General features: G+C 35.0%; 1 protein-coding gene across 1 annotated transcript; it reads right to left on the bottom strand.

Moving 5' to 3' along the window:
• Positions 1–13,449: 13,449 nt before the first annotated feature.
• LOC127846036 (zinc metalloproteinase nas-15-like) lies at positions 13,450–20,974 on the bottom strand. Its single transcript, XM_052377214.1, has 9 exons — positions 20,824–20,974; positions 20,267–20,361; positions 17,255–17,323; positions 16,585–16,690; positions 16,178–16,228; positions 15,466–15,522; positions 15,033–15,098; positions 13,940–14,149; positions 13,450–13,670 (listed from the first exon to the last, which is right to left on the bottom strand). The coding sequence occupies exons 1-9, from the start codon at positions 20,873–20,875 to the stop codon at positions 13,507–13,509; spliced, it is 870 nt and encodes a 289-aa protein (XP_052233174.1). The 5' UTR covers positions 20,876–20,974; the 3' UTR covers positions 13,450–13,506.
• Positions 20,975–21,391: the final 417 nt, after the last annotated feature.

Below are 21,391 nucleotides of genomic sequence, written 5' to 3' on the forward strand. Positions count from 1 at the left end.
GGTTTTGCGAGTTGTTTACATTTTGCAAAGATGAAAATGGGGATTTTCTATGCTCTGAGGCCAGAGCAAGTACAAACTCTACAGGAATTATGGACGCCATCGTTGTTATTGTTTTTGTTGTTGTAACATTCTTAGAATGGTATCACGTGGGCGAACTTCATTCAACCCGTATTTCTCCCGAGTCCGATTATGATAATCTGCGAGGGGTACCGAATGTAGATACCTAATATCAGTACTCGTTCAAGCATGATAATTAGACGCTTTTATATCGCTATTACTGCCAGCTATAAAAACAGCAATAAAACAACCGCGTATATGTATATATTACTTCTGAAAACATTTGACGAAATTGATTCGTTATCTTCTACTACCAAAACAACTCATCTAGTGACGGCGTCCACAAAATGTGAATTTACGCTGTACTGTTATTCAAATGGATCTTGAGATGCTTGTTCTTCTTTGATGATAAATGATCAGAACAGCTTGAAAAAAAGTGAATATTTGTTAATTGTTTAACTTTAAGTAACGCACACGTTGCCGCAAGAAAATGAACTATATATGGTTTAACCAACATAAAATTGATTCAATAAAAATAGTTATAAATGATTATTCTGAACAGAAAAATCATAAAGTATCTAAATAGAGGGTTGAAGGTAGTGGTCAGCAATACACGTATGCACTCAATAATCAATTAAAAGCTTTACAGACGTTTTATTATTGTTCAGGTTTTGATAACTGATTGTCCATAAACGAACATATTCATTTGAGTTTTTTCTTATTCAGAGAAACTCAGTCAAAGATAAACTGGACGAACTTATATATCCGAAAGCATGTGCACATGTTACCAAATACACAGACACAAAATCAAGTAAAAGCAATCAGCATAAATCTATACATACTTCAGAAACTTCGACGCACGGAAGCGTTGACATTACCGTCAACATGGGTACCGCCTTTACCCTTGGTGTAGACAGCACTGGTTCAGGTGCCTGTGTAGACATAGAGGCTAGCCATTTCCAGTGTAGCTACCGGAAGGCTCTGGGATATTGTGCCCCGGATACCTTGCCTGGATACCAGGTTTCCCTACTGCAGTGCAGGAAAACGTGCGACCTTTGTGATGGGTGATGACCATAAGCCCTTCAAGGATTTGTATGAAACATTGGGACATTTATTGCAAAATGTTTATTGATTGTCGAGTTATCAAATGGTAAAAACACATCATAGCTTACAGTGCACTTTTTGTTTGTTTGAATTTCCATAGTTGATCAATAAACATAAACTGTCTCAGGGCTATTCTTACTCAAAATGCTATGTGACTTGTTAATTTTGTAATTGTTTTCCGTGCAGTGGTGAACATACACAGTCGATTCAATGTTATGAATCAAAACATTATCAAGGATACTGTTTTCACAAAATCGAAGTTACTTGCACATGATGCAATAAAGGAACGAATCCGGTTTAGGCAACATTTAATCTTGCCTATCTCATGCTATATGCAAAAATCAAACGGTAAATTATCATGCCGTCATTGTTCGTTTTCACGATTAATAATCAATTGGAAATTGTTGAGTGTCATATCCTGTTTTGCGTTTATTGCGTTCATTATAGTGGGTTGCACTTAAAGAGCTTACCATGTATGCAGTTGTATTTGGTGTTTTTAAACATTGCCAATATTAAAGGGGTCCAAATGTTTGGCGATGGATTAATAAATGGATAGATACAATTCAAAAATGCATAAATGAAATCATTATTATATTTTACTTCATGAAATAAACAAATAGCACTAAATGTCAATTTTAATTAAGTTACGGCGGCCATATCAAACACATACTGTGCATATACCATTTAAGCTACGGCTAACACATAGAAACATGCGACATATGTAGTGGGTAGGTTAAGTAAGCATATGGCATGGAGCAAGTAACCTAACAATCCGGATTTCATAAATATTCAACAACGTAATTGTGCAAAACATATCTAAGCCGAACTTGCCATTTAGGTTTAATCAATTGGACACATCGTGTGTATATCGTTGATAATTTATAAATAAATCATGAGTAAATATCCTTCCGCTACTCAGGGAAGTTTATTCTATACCGCGAATTCTCTTACAACCAATCTTCGTGTTTTAATTTGACAGGGTTTCTGGAATGTTTTTACATAAAACGTTTCTATGAAGTATTTAAAATAAACTCGTCAATCGTTCGGCGACTACGGAAAGATCTGATCACGGTTTGGTGAATAATTCAAACATTTTTGACATATCCCGAATTTAATGTTTACCTATTCAAATAGGATTACATTTTTTTAAATTTAATCTGCCAGTGTGTGTCTAGTCTGACGTCAGCCATTCCATTGTTGAATTTCTATGGGCAGCTAGATATATATTTGTAATCACAATTTCAAACCGCTTGTGTATTCATCGAGCAATACTCAGCAGGGCATTTCGATGAAATGTTTTAAATATATTATTTATTATTGAAAAGAACTACGAAGCTTATAATATGAACTTATTCCTGAACTTTGACCGTTATCAGTAGTATGGTGGGATAGAACTTCCTTAACCAAGTATAGCACTTGTTATATTAAATTACATAATGGTACCAACTACTGATAAACGTAACCTGTATTCGGACTACTAGGTTATCAAACATGTTACTTACTTAAGTTTTACTCGTATTCTTAAACATAACTTGAAACACGCGTGTGTTTTTTTTTTGTCTTTTGCTTTTTGTTGTTGTTGCATACCTTTTAACTTAAATCATTCTACGTTTTAGAGACCAGTTTACTTATATATGCATCGGATCTTTCGATGAATTTTACCTAATCAAATTTAAATTTAAACAATTATTCACACTTGAAAACATAAATCATTGATATGTTCTATAGCTCAGAACGTTTCAAGTGTTATTAAAATCTTGGTGTAAGTTTTGTGTGATTTAAGTCAGGTGTCTCGTTTATTAGATAAACGTTACAATAAACGCATCGTGAACGCTCTCAAGATATGGATCGGCTAGTTCCTTAGGAAGATCCCTGGAAAAAGATCGTGAGCTTAGATGTTTGAACCGTTCGCCGTTTGACGAACCTTTGGATGGATTTGTCATGAAATAATTATGACGGACATTTAACAAGTACCTTTGATAAAAACAACAACAATTCTTAATTAATACTTAAAAATCTACTGAACAAGACACATGTGAGCAGATTAATACTGTCCACCGAAATATTGGTGAGAGATACTTTGAAAACGCCCGAAAAAGGCCCTAACCCACACCTCTACACAATTGATATTAACGTTTTGCTAGATGTGATATATTGTTAGTTCTTTAAGGAGATATTGAATCTTATAGGGTTTGCAAAAACAATAGTAAAGGGACTGACAACAGTTAAGTATGAAAACTTAACCCACTATGCCTAGTGGACTCTCCCATCCTTCTAAATTGGATCAATTTATTTCCAAAATTAGGGATGTTTAGTTTTTTTTTTCTATATTTATAATATTTCTTACGAAAATTTCTTTAAACAAACAGTACACAGCATCATGCGGCGTCTCATTTGGGTCTACGCTGTTTGTCAAGGCATTTTTTCTAGACGCTACGTATAAATGGGTTAAAAAAGGAGTTAGCCGTTATATTATGTTCTCGAAAATGTGGCTCCCTTGCACTGCGATCGTTTCAATAAAAAAAGATATAGCTATAGCTATTTAGTTACCAGTAAAAACATTTAATTGTAATAAATAACGCGATTTTGATTGTATAACCAAACTGTGAACAAGTATTATATGGTCATTCTAAGCCACACAATACGTCTGTATTGATTGATCAAAACAAAAACCATACAATAAAGAGGTATAAGAGCAAGTCAATTTATTCATAATAGTAAGCTCTATTAAAACTTTACAACGCCGCAACAACGCCCTGTACAGGTATTTGCTAACTCGTTTTAAATATCTATATTATCTCTATATAGCAAACCGTTACTTCGCTATTCAGTGTTAAATCGGCGCTACCTGTGGTGTTTTGGTTGACGTCAGGGGTCGTATTCCAGAAGCATCTTAAGTTAAATTTAAGATTTTAAATTTTATCTAGTAAAGAAAAACAAAACATTGTAGTTTTGAAGTTAATATAAATTATTTAAGTAATGACTTAAGATGTTTCTGGAATTCCACCCCTGAACTATATAGAACTGAATAGAAATTGAAACATTGAACCATGTTTGTCTTATAGAGCCACGGATTCTAGATTACGTCAATATACACTCCGTGATAGAGCACAATATTTCGACAGTTTATTGTTCATGTAAATGTATTTCTTTGTTTAACCCGTTTACGCCTAGTGAACTCTCCCATACTTCTAAATTGGATCAATTAATTTCCAAAATTAGGAATGTCTAGTATGTTTATTTCTATATTTAGAATTTTTCTTACAGAAATTCCTTTAAGCAAACAGCGCGTCTCCTCTGGGTCTACGCTGTTTGCCAAGGCCTTTTTTCTAGACGCTAGGCATAAATGGGTTAAACAGAAATGCATCACACATATCCTGTATTTTCTTTTGTTATATCATTTGTAATAAACGAGTATTATTGTATATTTCATTTCTATGTTAAGAGCTTCAAGCTCATTTATACTCAAAATCAACAAATATTTCGTGCACTATTTCAAAAAATTAAGTTAACACATAAAATAGTCTATGTTTCTTATAGCAATATCCTGTCAACGCTAGATGTCGTCTTGTAACATATATTTCACGAGATACAAAATGCACCTTATAACTAACGAATAAACAATTAAGAAATAACGAATTTATTATTCTGCTAGATTATCATCAATGTGTTCTTGTTTTGCTCCAACAATTGCTAGAGGAACTTCGATCTCTTCAACTCATGTATCTCTCTGTCTGAAACAAGAATAGTACATGACGACATGCACTGTGATATAAATTTTTAAATGATACCGAAACAACGCACACAATCGAAGGAAATTGAACGCACACAGAACAAAAATAAATTCTTTGTCAACCATGATAGTGATGCAAACAACTCGTTACATATGTTTAAATTTCATTCCGCAAATATACATTATACGGATTTATTTCCAATTGCGAATAGCTTTTTTTTTTTTTTTTTACTTGCGTTGAATGTTGTAATATGAAAACATCTAAAAAGCGTCGGCAAAATACTTTAAAATCTCGTAACAACGTTTCCATTCGTCGAAATATATAGTTACGTGAAGATACGTGAAGATAAGAAAAAAAATGTACAGAGAGTTAACACACGTGGCATAAAGTTACTCACAAACCTTTTCGTAAAGCGAATAAATTTTGCCCCATAGCAGTTTGTTAACTATTGGATAACCACGCAAGTAAATATATAAGGTCGATGTGTTGTAATGGATCTGGTGTCCGCCTAGCGACCGGGAGATCACGGGTTCGATCCCCACTGTGGAAGCATTCTTTAGATCTCCCCCAAAGACACCAAGTACTGGTTCTATGCCCAGGAAACGGACACCAGAGCGTTTATGTAAGCCTAAGGCTTTCGATGCAATCGAGCTTAAATAAATAGTTTTAAACTAAAGTAAGATAATATATGTCAGTTGAAGGTCTAACGTGTATGCTATACTATAAAAACAAATCCTCCCGAAACCGATTGCCTTATGATTGATAATTATTCGTACATTTGTATATATATATATATATATATTTATTTATACATAATTTATCTGGTGACATCTGTCTACATTTGCTAAATCGGTATAAATATTCTACAATAGTGACCGTTATTGGGACACTTTCTTTCATTACTTCTTTTCTTCGCAGATCTCAATAACCCGCCTTGTAAATACAGAACATCTCTAATAACATTACAGTGTCATAAAAAATGTAAAAAAAAAATATTATCGAAGCGAAATTGCTACGCATTGGCTACGACAGTTTTTATTGTTTACATATTCATGCGAAAATAAGTTTCTCACTTGACTAGGCCGAAAAGATCAAGTGTTCACGGCAGAGGCATGTTGGTCCACGGTCGCCCAAATCGTTTTGGCCAATCAGAACACTGATCATGAATCAGGGGAGAGGATAGGCTATAGTATAGTAGCATGAACCAACAAGGGAGGCAACTCGTGATGTCACAAATCGGCAGTAACCAAAAAGTGGTTCTTTATTATCTCGCTTAACATGGGTCTAAATTACGTTTTAAAGTTCTTTTCTGATTGGATTAAACAGTCTGAAATCATCCAATCAAGAAAGTAGAGACATTTATCTTGCAGAACATTCAATGCCATGCTCTATACAAGCTATTTAGAAAATTAAAATCGTAAACCAAAAAGTTCAGAATGTTTTTTTTTCGCGGTTATAGACGGTGTTCCTTGCTGAAGTCAATAAAATATTGCTTTGAAATCATTTATGTATTGGTATTGAACAAGAAAGTGGTCGAATATAAGTGTAAAACATAAGTATTGTGATTAAAACTTGTGTCTGCTACAATTTGACGAGTGGTTACGGAAATTACCGATCGTACAGATGTATTGACAAACAAAGGCCAAATGACCGAATAGCTTTCATATTTCAAGTTTATCAGCCTTGAAAGCATCACTTTTTCAAATAAGAAGCAAAATCATACATTAATTTTATCAACCAGTTATAGTCAATAACACCAAAATCTTTGGGTACATCCATTTTGTTTTTCAGAAACCACGACATGTATTATTTTCGGAAACCGACGATCGGTCATTTCCGGAACATCTCGGTAAATTTCAGCAGACAAGTTTTCGTCAAAAATTCTTATCTTTTCCGCAAATATTCTACCACTTTCTTGTTGTACACCAATACATAAATGATTTGAAAGTAATATAACATTGATTTTGGTCAGGAACACTTTATATAACTGTTAGAAAAGACATCTCAAATTTAGCGCATAAACCATTGAAAAATCATACTTCAGATTTATCCTTCTTATGATTGTTTTATCAATTACTTTAGCTTCAGCCACCCACTTATTTTTGAAATTATGACTCACATATGTTTAAACTTGAGTTATTATATATTTTTTGTTATTTTTATTGAGAAACTTTTATCTTATAACACATTTTTGGTACAAAAATGTTAATTGTATATATATAGTTTGAAAAAAATACATACTGTAGGTAAAGATTTACCTAAACTTGCTACACATGTAAAATCAAATGCCAATAATTACAACAAAAATCACTTTTAATCAGTATGTTTTGTTTATTAGTCTTAAACAATATTAATGTTTTCATTTCAAAATTATAAAACACAATACATTAAATATTGTCCTATAAAAATGATGACATAACAGATTGTTAGGAAGATATGAACAGAACGTAAACAGTATGCTTATTGAAATTAAAAACAACTTAAACATCTTTTTGTATTAATTTTCTGAGCAAAAGTGGTATTTCTAGTTAGTATAAGAGATATTTTATCAATAAAAAGCATTAGAATTTGGATTGTTTTGAAGAAAAGTGTGTATTTCATCCAGTATTGCCATGGTACCAGTTTTTGGTTAGATATTCAATAACATTATTTTAAAGTTCATTCCCCCTTGTTGCTAAAAAATCCATAAAAAATAGAATTTTCAAAGTAATCCATTAAAACAAAAAGAAAATGCTTTCTAATACCTTAAATATTATTCCTGCAGGCATTTGACATCAATTATTTATGTTTAAAAAAATCATTGGTTCATGCTAGCTATAGTAAGTGGTGGTGATCTCCCTTTCTGATTTGAACTTGTTTAACAAGGGTTTTTAGAGAGTCCAGAGAATTTTATTCTCGACAGTATTTTATACTGACCAAAACTTACATACTATAAAACAGCTGTTGTTGACCAGAGACTACGATGCAGTTTAAGACAACCGCGTTGCGTGACATTTAATCGTTTGAAAGTGCTCGTTTAGAATTTGTTATTTGATTTCGCGACGTTACCTATTTAAAAACTGAACGTTGTTAAACTTGTTTGGAAAATCCAGGTTCGGATTGTATTTGAATTCGGGCGTTTGTTTGTTGTCGTGTTGTATTTTGAGTTGTTAAACTTCCCCAGGGTTCGTGGAACGATGTCCTTTGTTATTCTCATACCGACAATAAATAAATTTTGATTTGATTTGATTCGGGAAGCCTTTTGTTTATTCTGTTTCAGGGGAAGAACATGTCTGGTGCAGCAGCGATGTTCGTGTTCTTATTGCCGGGGATTCCAATGTCCGTCGTTTGAAGTCTGCGTGTCCTCCAAATGCAAGGATTGACTTTCTGCCCGTATCTGGTGAATAATTTTTAACTGTTTATAGTTGAGTGTGAGACCCAACATGTTTCTGTGGCATGCTGCTTTATATTACCCCTTTTACTGTCTTAAATAGTCGATATAAATTGCCGCCATAGTCTTTTGATGATTTTTGCGTTGGCATAATTATTTTAGCTACTGTCTTATACTGCAGTGGGGACGATTGAACTTTACCGGTACGCAACACTTAACATCAAACAGCGTACCCTAACCCTTAACACCTAACACATAACAACTTACGCAACACCTTATTATCCTTTTGAGACAGTAAGAATATTTTTTCTAAGACATTTTTGAGGACATTATATTTGGTATTCATAAACATATTTTAAAATATTGTTATTTTATTTTGCGACATTCAAAACATTCCAGAAAAAAGAAAATGAAAACAACAACAACAAATATTCTCACTCGTTCTCGGAAATAGACGAAGTAACCGGATATGGTATTTCGCTACGCTGATCGAGCGCGCAAATCGAGCGTGAAAAGTTCTACGTGAGACAAAGTACAAAATATGTACACCATTCTTTATCAATGAGAATGGATTACCATTTGTATACGCCTTGTTGTTGTTGTATATTTTCACCGCCTATGTAGACGAACCTCTACAAGATCTGCAATCTTCACGCAGAGTTGTCGTTCCTTGCTCTCACATACACCTTTGCGAAAGGCTCAGCATGCCATATTGCCCAGAAACTGGGTAAAACCGATCAAACGCGTTCAAAGTATATTTGATTTGAATTTTTAAGGATCAGAAGCGTAAAATAACGAAATAGGAATTTTAAATTTATGATACATCGTGCAAAAACTTGCGATTTTTAATGCAACTTTTTGGAACTATTTTATTGCCCATTCGGAATTGCAGATGAAATCATTCCACGCATGTCACAAATGTAAACAATTGAACATACTTTTTATTGAGTGACGTTAGGCATTGCTTCGACGTCTGTATGTATGTAGGTTTGTTAACATAAAAAAGCATATCAATTTTATTATAATGAATTAAGACTGATATAAGATATTATGGTATGAGATGGGGTTTTTTAATGCAGTGAATGTAATGTAACCGTCGTAGAAGAGATTCTTTAGTATTCTGTAACCTCCAAGATGAACGCTTGGAATGATCATGACATGAATGAGACGCTTTCATAAAAATAGTCCGTTCTGGGCCCATCACAGAGGTGAATGTTATGTAACCGCCGTGCAAGAGATTGCCAGATCTGTGGTGTTGAACAAAAGGTTATCGTTCCCATCACCAGTATCGTGTAGTCCTTCAACGTCTATGTACACTGTAGTATATACACAATCAAAGCGCTGAAGGCACTGAAGTTGTTCGCTATTGCATAATTTAAGACGCAATTTTTTGTCAAAATTAATCGCAAGTTGGAAATGAACACACGCCATTCAAATTGATAATGTGTATGTCATAACGCACGGGTAGAGCTTTGTGTAAACTTTGTTTCATCCTATCTATTTTACAGAGATAACTTAGACAAAATAACAACAACATGCCCTTTGTGGACGTTCTGAAAGCATAGAAATTATGATGAAAATGGTAATGCGAACTGAATATAAAGACAATTTGCAATCACCATCATATTGAATAAAAATTGTTGGAATATCGAATACCTATCTCACTAAAAATATAATTTCATGATGAAAATTCCCTGTACAAAACTTTTGATTTTTGACACCATATACAAATTCAAAATATACAATGGATCATTGATGAAAATAAATATAAAAAAAATCTGCGAGCAATAATTTTTGCTCACAAATTATGTAGTGATCAAGACAGCCCTTTTGACCCGTACATTGTTGTTTATGCATTACCTGTTACCTGAGCAGTTCACACAGTGTCAACAATTCTGACCTAAACATAGGTATAGAGCACTAATGCGCCGTTTCGGCATAGCTGATTTACTCAGCTTTTCATCTTAATGACTTTTACATAACGCCAGCAGACACGCATGAATATTTTCGAATATTTCATAGGATGATTCGAGATACAACCTCTGAACTTTGGCTACATCACTGTGCCTGTGCTCAGCGCAAAGGATGTAGCACTGTTCAGTGTACGGAATTCCGGACTACCCTCTGTATGTTCAAACGACACAAATTGTGGCCAAGTTACAATTACGTGTTAAAATCCATATGCGCCCATCATATATATATATAGCCCACTCAGCCTGCACATCTCTCTGTCTGGTCAGGACAATCATAATGAGACCATTACATATTGAGTTATTTTATAGCGATTAGCATCGCCTATGACCTGACTGCGCAAATGCACATGTTGGGTTTAAGAAACGCTGGCCGAAACGCATAAGACCCATTTTCGCATGACGCGGCAATTAAAGTGTGATTTAAATGTGTCGAAAGAAAACTGCGTTTAAATCAAATATTAACATACGATATATTTCGACAGTGAAGAAATATACTCATAATAAGGCATGTGAGGACACATATGATTTGCACACCAGTAGTATATTTTGTATCTACTTACACTTATGTGTGGTTTGACAATGCTAACACATTTCATGCGGTGAATATGCACCTTACAAAACAACACAAGAGTTAAACTTTTGTGTTCATTTTATTTATTTATTTAGAAAAGTTAATTGCAAACTTTATTTCAAAGTCAGCGTTTACGCCGACTACATTTTTAAAAGATATTTCTTGTTATATTAAGTTGTTTTCGCTTTTAGCGATTATACAGCATTTTTGAGGTTGTCTGTAGTGTGCCTGTAGTAATTGGTGAACTCATGTCCAACGTTTTATAAATTGAGAACTGTGAATATAAACAAGCTTAACCTTCTACTATTGCGCTGTTAGCACTCGTAAATACAAAAGATCGCCGCTATCTGTTGAGAACCTAAGATAGTTTCCCAGAAATCCCCTCTGTAGAAGCATGAACGAGGTTGCGAAACAGATCTTTCGTGATACATTTAATTGTTTGTTATATTCGGTTTAAGCGATTATGAAGCATTTTTGTAGTTGTCTTTCGTATCCCTGAAGTTATTGTTGAACTTATGTTCAACGTTGTTTTTTTTAAATATATACAAGCGTAACCTTATAGTATAGAATATAAACAAGCGTAACCTTATAGTATTGCGTTGTTTTCCCGAATCTATTAATAGCCTCAGATTATAAATGACCTGTACTACGTCATTAAGATGCAGCAGAAAGTGTACTATTTTAATCATTCGTAAACAATCTCTTCCGCGACACTTATAATACAATCATTGATTATTGAATATTTTCTATATAAGCCACGTTTGTAACCATTCAATTTAACACGATATTCACATAATGTTTCGATTTGTGAATGAATAATGTTGGAGAACTCAAACCTCTTGCATAAATTATACAACTCTTTCTCGCGCGGATACGGCATGTGTGGCGGGTAGTAGGTTTTCCGGATATAGCAGCGAACCGACTTGAAATTTTCAGAAACAACATTAGCTGTTCGCTACGCTACGCGAACAACTAAATATTGTCTTTTCTTGCAGTCTCTGAGCTTCTGCACTCAACCGCTAGGGTCAATCCGTATAAATTCGGACAAAGGGTGAAATGCGGACTATTCATCCTGAATGCATTTAACATCACACTAAATCTAGCCCCAGACCTTCAGCGCCTACAGCGCTTTGATTTTACTTTGGAATCACTTCAAACACTTAAATTAACGTATGTTCTGTAGATACATAATACCAGAAGTCGTTCCAGCATAATAGTTGGACGCCTTTATTATATTAAGCATTAGTGTTGTTTTATTTAAGAAAACAACAATATAACAACCGCGTATATACAAAACTTCTGTAAACATTTGACATAATTGATTTGTTACCTTCTATCTTGTTTGATAAAGTTCCGTTACGTAAATCATAATAAAGCAGATCTTAACATCTAAACAATTTTTAGTGTGAGCGTTAGCTCACACTAATGTTACAGACCATATTTTGCAAATCAGTATGTGCTTAGAAGCCTTAGGTACGGTATGGAAAGACAACCACTGCCTGTTGCAGCAGACGACAAACTATATAGAGCGTCTGCTAGGAAAGATAACCACCACATTTGCCTGTTTATAGTTCACCACTGGTACACTGCAGAGGGTTTATATTACTTATAGTGTTTAACAGCTTGTAAGAGGAGATTGGCCAGTCTAGTGCTTATCATTGAAATCTGTACATATTGGCTGCTTTCAGGGAAAATGGGGCTTAAATAATGTCAAATAAGATTAGCCTGTGCATACTGATTAGCCTGTACAATGCGCACAAGCTAAGCAAGGACGACATTTTACAACAGCAAACACCCACAGTGCCTTCAGCGCTTTGATTAAAATATGTGGAGCAAAGGGTACCGTTCTGAACTGCTCCGATCTATTCGTGTGGAAAATGCTGTTGTATTGACTTGTGTATGCTATGGTACGATTCGCCCAGAGCTAACGAGATGCAAATGAAAATATCGGTTCGGATGGTTCATCTTTTAATTCTGAATTCAAGAAACGGGTAAAAACTATTTGTTAATACTCTGATATAATAGTCATAACTTTAAGTGGCCTTTATATTAAGATGTTCGTCAATCATGGGCGCATATTGAAAAATCTTGTCAGGGCTTTGTATTTTGTGGCCGGTTGCATATTCAGCAGCTCAGTAACATAGTGTGTACCAATGTCCTTTCTTATTATCCTATTATTCGCCATATAGGAGGGGAATAAACTTAATGACCATCGTACATGGCCTTTTAAGATTATAATCGTATGGCCCTTAATAGGTGAACCAACACAAAAAACAAAACATACATAAATGCGCAGGAAACTTCCGTTATTGTTACATCCATCAGAGCCCTAACAGAAAAGGTGCACATTTGTTTTTCTTTTGAATAAGTGTTGTTACAATCACATAGTATAGTGACTCTTTAGAAGTCTTGCATTTACACTGTTTTTAACAGAAAGTTATACGCAAAATGCTTAACCTTTAACTGCTCAATGTCCGTCTCCAAACTGGCTAAATAATGTTAAATGGTGATATGAAAAATCATTGCATTTTAACTAAAATAATAAAAACAAATGTCTCAGGGTCAGTAAAGTTGAAGTTAATATCAGGAAAATAATATACAACACCTATTAAATGCATCTTCTATAAAAAAAAAACACAATTTTACAACAGTCAACAAGTTTTATAATCATATAAATATGAGTAGGTTGCATGCTTTTCAATATGTACAAAAACCACACGCTTTGGGGCATCTCATAATCGCCACGTGGTGACCAAAGAAAGAGCTTTGGTTGCTACAGAAACCCAGGGACGCCCAGTGACTGCACGAGAAGTCCACATCCTCCGTGTCCATACAACCGGAGGTGGCTGAAATATGGTAGGCTGAAAAGAGCGCACACAAAAGACCTCTGGTTAAGATAGCTCAGCAGCATAGCACATGGTGCGTTTAATTCCTAATGTACAAGATCGTAAACTAGCAAGTCTTCCGTATCTAATATTACTTAAAGTGATATTGAAGTAGTCTGTAGCCGCGTAGAATAATAATTGATGAATACATATTTCTTTTTAACACGGTTAAGTTAACCTCATTTGTTTTATTTCAGGCTATTTCGGTTTGCTCTAAAATCGAAATTATGACCTACTGTACTCACCTGATGTGAAGGAAGTTCCAGTGACCGTGTTTGCTTGCGGTTGCGCCACTGTGGATGGGCGCTCCGTAGTTGTCGGAGAGGAGACATGCCCGAAAGTGCAGAATCCACAGTGTCTGGGGCATTTCTCGTGCGCGATGGCATACGAAAAGGAGAAGTTGTACCTATCAAGCTCAGCGCAGTTAAACTGTTCGGCATCTACGCATGAACCACCTGGAGGCGGAAATCAAAGATGCATGCTAAATTATGCATTTCGGCCTGATATAAAACGAAAGCACATGTTTCAGCTTCTTTGTTTAACCATAAACTTCAACTCGCGTTTATAAATATGTGTTTAACCCATTTATGCCTAGCGTCTAGAAAAAAAAGCAAACAACGTAGACCCCGATGAGACGCCGCATGATGCGATGTCTCATCTGGGTCTGCGCCGTTAGCTTAAAGGAATTTCTGTAAGAAATATTCTAAAAATATAAATAAATATACTAGACATCCCTAATTTTGGAAATAAATTGATCCAATTGAGAAGGATGGGAGAGTCCACTAGGCATAAATGGGTTAATGGCACCCTGCCCAGTTCACGCTACAGTAACCTTTTTTCAGTGATAATCAATACACATCATGCTATAAAAAAGGTGCAGTAATCCATCGATTAGTCAGCCGAGTGCACATATTTAAAGGTGATTTATGATGAGTCAACTCACAAAGTTGGCTTCCATATAGGCGGAACTTCATTTTTAAAACATTCCACGTTATTCTTTATCATTTCTCGTAAATGTTGCAAAATATGAGTGGTCATGACGTACCTCAAATATGCGCCTACTGAAACTCCTGGAGATAGAATTCAGAGGCAGGTGGTCATAAATATTTGTCAGAAAGTCACCCTGTGCCAAGTGACAGTGTATATAGCAAACACAAATAAACATGAATAAAATACAAGTTACAGCCGCAAAACGCCAGATGACCAACATTGGTGGTTAGAACCCAAAGTTGGCGCCAAAACCACAAACCAAGCGCAGTTAGAATCAAATTACACTATGAAGTAATGCCTTTCAGCGTTTTGAGAATGAATCCGTCGCCTGTGTTTTCCGATTCTCACCTGTGGTCGAAGGAATGGTACTGAGTCCTGTTATATGGCCAGTGTAGCCGGAGTACATGTTGAAATCTGTAACAAAATGTCGCTCTTTACAGAGTTTTAGTTCATACTACGGACATGCAAATTCGCCTGCTTAACCCATTTATGTCAAGTGGACTCTCCCATCCTTCTAAATTTGATCAATGTATTTCCAAAATTAGCGATGTCTAGTATACTTATTTCTATATTAAGAATATTTCTTACAGAAATTCTGTTAAGAAAACAGCGCAGACCCTGATGAGACACCGAATCATGCGGCGTCTCATCTGGGTCTACGCTGTTTGCCAAGGCCTTTTTTTCTAGACACTAGGCATAAATGGGTTAAATAGTTCATTTAATGTAGTTTACTTGCCAATGCTTGGACGAAACTTGGTTCTGAGTAAATAGGATACCATACCAGTTGTCGTTGGTAGTGTAGTAGCGGTGGTAGTGGGGGTAGTAGTGCTGAGATCATCTGTATTACAACATAACAACTGGCATAACGTAACATAAAACATAAAGTGTCACTTAATGTACGCGTGCATTCAAATTTAATTGGTTTATTTTATTGGAAGTGTTAACGTTATGAAGTCACGTTTAAACAGAAGATATTCGTTGAATTCAGTAGACGACTTCACACGTGATCAGAGAGATGAATACTTTCAGTAAAGGCGTAGAAAAATTAAAAATATGTATTTTCTGTTATAACGAGTGGGTTAAATTTATAATGAACTAAAACTAGTTGTTTTCTTTGAAATGCTTTTTTCCCTATTTCAAAACATTTCCGCAGACTTCAATTTCAGATTTTAGACGAAATAATTACGTAATGATGTAAATGAAGACTTCATTTCACGATAAAAAGAGAATATATCGATGTTTGTAACATTTTGGAATATAATTTGTACTTCCTTGTTTAGCTTCGTTCAAAGTGTGAACAGGACGGATGAGAGGCTAGACAATCGTGGTCATTACTATATGGCGAATGATAATCGTATCGTTTCGAGCTTTTGTCTCCATTGTATTCAGAAAATATTGTCTTGTGTTTAAATGCGTTCTATAGGAATATCCTATGGTTCAACATTTTCCGTTTGATTGTATATGCTTATAAACGTCATTGTACTGGTTGTTACCTGTCGTTGGTACTGGGGTTGTTCTTGGAGGTAAAGTAGTGGCATACGCAGCTGAAAATCGGTATGAGTATTAAAAACGATTACGGGTTTAACCTTCGACATAAAAAATGATCATAAATTGCAAAGCAGTAATTTTATACTTTTCATTCAATATAAAGATCATCATCATCATCATCATCATCATCATCATCATCATCATCATCATCATCATCATCCTCATCATCATCATCATCATCATCATCAGCAGCATCAGCATCACCACCACCACCATCATCACCACCACCATCATCATCATCATTATCATCATCACCATTATCATCATCATAATCATCATTTCAATTACAATTACAACTCCGTACGCTTTCCGCTTACAAATATACGGTTTTAGGCAGAACGTCATCACTTACAACAAAGCGAATTTTCACAACCGCTTCCTTCACAACATCCGCTACAAACGTGTAAACCGGGAGTTGCCCTTTTGCCCACAAGAATCGTGCCCGAGGCTGGACAGTCCTACGTATAGTTTTCACAAATTACCACTAAAGTGATGTAATCTTTCGAAATAATAAGTTTTGAAATTAAGGCTAGACTTGACAAAAAGACGATTTAAAAATATGTAGCAATTGCCTCACAAATTGCAATTAAGCCTTAAACAATGAACATAAAAACAATGCGTGTTTGACAACAGCAATTGTTATTAAAATTATTTAGAATAATCACAGATAAACCATGTGTATAGTGATTCACCTATACTTGTCAATTAAATTATTTCAAAAGTGTTGTTTCCCATTAACATCCCTAAACTATGAGGGAAAAGGACAAACGTTAGTAGATGCAATATGACGATACATGACTTATGTATATTTAAAAGAATTGTTCATGGACAGAAATGTTCTTAAGATCTATGCGACATTCATTAAATATATATATACATTTACCGAAAATAATTGAGTGCATCCAAATAAGTCGAGAACTCAACGAGATATACCAAAAGAAAGTTTATGGTAAGAACGAACAATAATGGTTGGTTGGACAAGTGGAAAAGAATAACATGAATGCGCTTGACATAATACGTACGTGATGTGATTTGCAGTCGAAGTTATACATGTATACACCGCTGCTATAGATAAGCTCGACGCTACATAACTGTCAAATTAGACAATATTTATTAATACACTTGTCAAGAATTGTGAAATAAAGACTTGTTTATTTGGCAATTCGGCCATTTAGAAAATAGTATAACGATATTTAGCCACATATCTAAGTACTTGTTTCAAATATATAGTTACCGCATTTCATATGAAGCATTATACAAAACATATTGTACGGTAAGGATGTTTTTTGTATAAACGGGCGTGGATTGTGACACGTGTTAAATTTTTAACTTTCATGATCAAATTCGCTTACTATGCTTTACGAAAAACTGCTCGTATCAATAAATGAACAAGGAATTTTATACAAAAACGCAAACACTATCAAATATTTCTGGATTTGTGACACATAATGATGGTGATTATCACTTGTATCTGAAATCGTGAGGTGGGTCTCTTTCGCATGTGGTGGTCAGATCTATTGTGTCATATTCGCAGTCAAAAGATAATAGACTGTTCTAGTGTAGACAGGTGATGGTTACTGCCATTTTACTGTTTATTTTCAACAAACTTTTAAAGGGACTGTCAACCACGAATGACGAAAAAAGAAAAGTTCTAAAATGCCGTAATTTTTTACAATTATTAGTTTATATTGATTAAAATTTCACGACTGGTATATTACATTACTTAAAAAAAGTTCACATTTTCAGAATATTCGGTAATAAAATTTCGCGATGTGAAATCGAAAGTACATCGCGAAAAAAGGTGACATAACGATATACACACTATAAATTACGCAAGTAGATTGATCATTTCATATAAAAAATATATACAATTCACTACGCATGCACAATTTGCATTCCTTGGTTTACCACGTGACGATGTTGATCAATCTACTGGCGTTATTTATAGTAAACTGGTAGTTACCTGGTAGTCATACCCAGTAAAATGTATTGCCGAATATACTGAAAATATGAAAACTTTATAACTTTTTGTTCAAGTAATGTAATATACCAGTCGTGATTTAATCAATATAAACTAATAATTGTAAATAATACGGTATTTTACAACTTTTCTTTTCTTCGTCGTCGTGGTTGACAGTCCCTTTAAGGATGGATAAAAATTCTTTCCTGTATTCATGTTCTTCTTGTAACTATCCCATCATTGCCATTCTGTTTGGCTCGTCATTTCCATATATGACCGTGAGAAAGGAGGTTGGTAGGCTCCTGCTGCTTCAAAGATTGACAAACCATATGTAAGAAAAGACTGGGAGAATTCGTCTACTTTGCTGATAATGATGTCTGTACTATTGATCATGGCTTTTACCTCAACTCTGTAGTTTGTATAGTTGGGGCTTGCTGAAATATGCTATGGCTGACATTTCCCGTCTGGATACTGCACTTACTTTCCAGCCATCATTGTTTTTACTGCGTTAGTTGCGGAACTACCGTTGACAGTACAGTTCTAACGATTCATATGTCCAATCTCTGTGCACATGGTCAGGTCCAGGTTCCAGAATATCAACGGACAAGAATAGTAATTAGGCTGATAAGTGGGTTTTTTAGGCGAATGTCATATTTGTCACGTCTTTTCGCGCGTCTATCTACTCTCTCCTATTATCAATGGTGTCATATACCCAACTCTCTTAATGGCCGTTGAAGTCTTAAGCAATTTATGAAGCCACTGTCTGGAAACTGGATTGGTTTCTTGTGATCGCATTTTGTCGTAGAAGGCAGTATAATTTGGCAAGCTCTGGTATGCTTTTCTTGTTAGAAAACTTTATGTGGATATGTTTTGCCTCCTCCGTGTAGTTTTTTCTTCTCTTAAGTTTCCTGTATGTGTTTGACTTTGATGCAGTGTACTTGCAGAAAAATCTTTATTCTTTTATGTTCATACCTATTTGTAGTGCAATGCATGATGTTGATACTTTTTTCCTTTCTTTATACTTGTGGCCATTAGCTCTCCTGTCCGTCATCCTGCGCCTCATGACGAGTTCTAACTACCACCAGCAGCTACGTGTAGACTCATTTGAGGCACTGAACCCGATAATGCACATACCGGATAGGACTTTACAGGGCGAGTCAACTATTTGAATGAGTTGCGTAGCATCGTGGTTTCTTAGAGTTCATTGTGCATTATGGTACGTCCGTCCTCATGACTGATTTTGCTGTCAGTATTAACTCATCTTTAGTTCGAGGTTAATGACCTACCTTCTGAGCAAATAGAACAAGTGTCTCCTGGGATCCATACCCTGTGGCTACATGTAAATGCCCTACTCTTGAATGTTCGTTGGTACATATGTAGTATTTTAATATTGAATGATAATGACAATAACCAGTCTGTCTCTTCTATTCTGATATTACGGAGGTTGGTTTTCCAGGAAGACCATATAAATCTTACAGATATCCCCTTTAACTAAATACCGGCCTACCATCCGCCACCTGTGAACCAGCTGGGTTGGGATGGTCGCCCCATTACCGAAGTTGGGGATACCTAGCCCATGTCTCATAATCAATGAGTCGAAACCTAGCACAAACAAGATGTGTTTGTAAAACACTATTCCCCTTCCATATATTTGACCTTTGACCTTGAAGGATGACATTGACCTTGACCTTTGATCACTCAAATTTGCAGCTGCATGAGATACACATGCATGCCAAATATCAAGTTGCTATCTTCAATATTGCAAAAGTTATGGCCAATGTTAAAGTTTGACGCAAACAAGCCAACAAATCAACAAACAGACAGGGTAAAAACAATATGCCACCCAGTATAGACTGGGGGACATCAAAAGCTTTGACAAAATATGTTATAAATTGTACCTTGAATTGTGACACACGTATATCGATAATAACATTGCTACGCGTAATTTCGTACATTAAGAAGGAGTAATACTGTAAAAGATATATTCAAATATAATAATAACTGACCTTGAAACATCGGCATATTATGGCCGTGTGGATTTCAAATGTCAGTTTTGATAAATTGTTAAAAGTACCTTGTTTTCACACTCGGCGAACAAACGACAGTCACGTGGATCCTGTATGTGTTTACATGTCTTGCATATACGAAATGTTGATACTGCTTGTACTTCTGAAGCAGACTTCAAAAGTGAATCAAACGAAGACAAATATATTTGTCCAGTACAATCTAGGACTGGGTAAATCAGTTATGTGTTTTACTTGCTTGTCAGAGGTAAACAACAACTTTACAGATGAATTATCCAATTGCTAAACTTTAAGTACATGTATTCCGACAAACTTGAAATAACATGAAGAGGGAAGATAAATTAAACCTACATTCAGTTCAAAATGTCACGTCTAAATGGTAACATATTTCTAACAAGCTAGGTCCACATCGAAAGGGTCGTTTAATGATCTCATTGGTCTGGTAAAATAAAGGCTATGATGGTTGTTCTTATACAAATCTTTATTCGACAGATGACCAAATTTCTTGCAAAGTTCATGAATAAGATATAACTTTTTTTAAATTATACATTTGCGTAGATCGATATTAAAGAAACAACAAATACTTTATTAAATATGATAAGCTCACCTAATAAAACAATTGTCAACACAGTGAGTGTTCTTCTCATATGTGTGTCCATTTCTATTCCAACTATAGAGGTTCTAAATAGTTGTTAAGGCTTTTGCTATCTTATCTCACAACATTTTGCAATGTCACAACCAATACGTGTTAAAGTTTGGTCCTTGATACATTTTACGCAAAAGATATTAATCGAAATGACTGTAACAAAAGTACAAAAAGTGTGTAACATGGAATATTGCAGTTACATTTGATACGGATAGTAATCATGAAACACACATGTAAAACAACTCTTCTGAAAATCGCAAACATTGTGATATATGCATACACATTAAACATCACGCCATGATTTAGGAAATGTATTTGGCTTAGGCGTAAACGTTAAATGAAAAGCAACCCGTTCGACACTTTATTTGTGCCGACCCTAAAATAGATTGTTTTGTAGTACATGTGTAGTTTTCAATTGTTTTGCTTCATTCGATCATAAGTTATAATAATATCAAAATGGAAACTGGAAATTTCAGAAATGCTTCAAGTGTTTCCCACCCAACTAGAGATGCACTGGTATGAAACCCAG

Source organism: Dreissena polymorpha, chromosome 9 (assembly GCF_020536995.1).
Source record: "Dreissena polymorpha isolate Duluth1 chromosome 9, UMN_Dpol_1.0, whole genome shotgun sequence".
Taxonomy (NCBI): domain Eukaryota; kingdom Metazoa; phylum Mollusca; class Bivalvia; order Myida; family Dreissenidae; genus Dreissena; species Dreissena polymorpha.

Excerpts from the sequence above, each read along its gene's own strand:
- LOC127846036 (XM_052377214.1), bottom strand. The coding sequence starts at position 20,875 with ATGGACACACATATGAGAAGAACACTCACTGTGTTGACAATTGTTTTA. Across the intron at positions 15,523-16,177 it reads AACCCCAGTACCAACGACAG|ATGATCTCAGCACTACTACC; the intron begins GTAACAACCAGT and ends GTTGTAATACAG. Across the intron at positions 14,150-15,032 it reads TACCATTCCTTCGACCACAG|GTGGTTCATGCGTAGATGCC; the intron begins GTGAGAATCGGA and ends TTCCGCCTCCAG.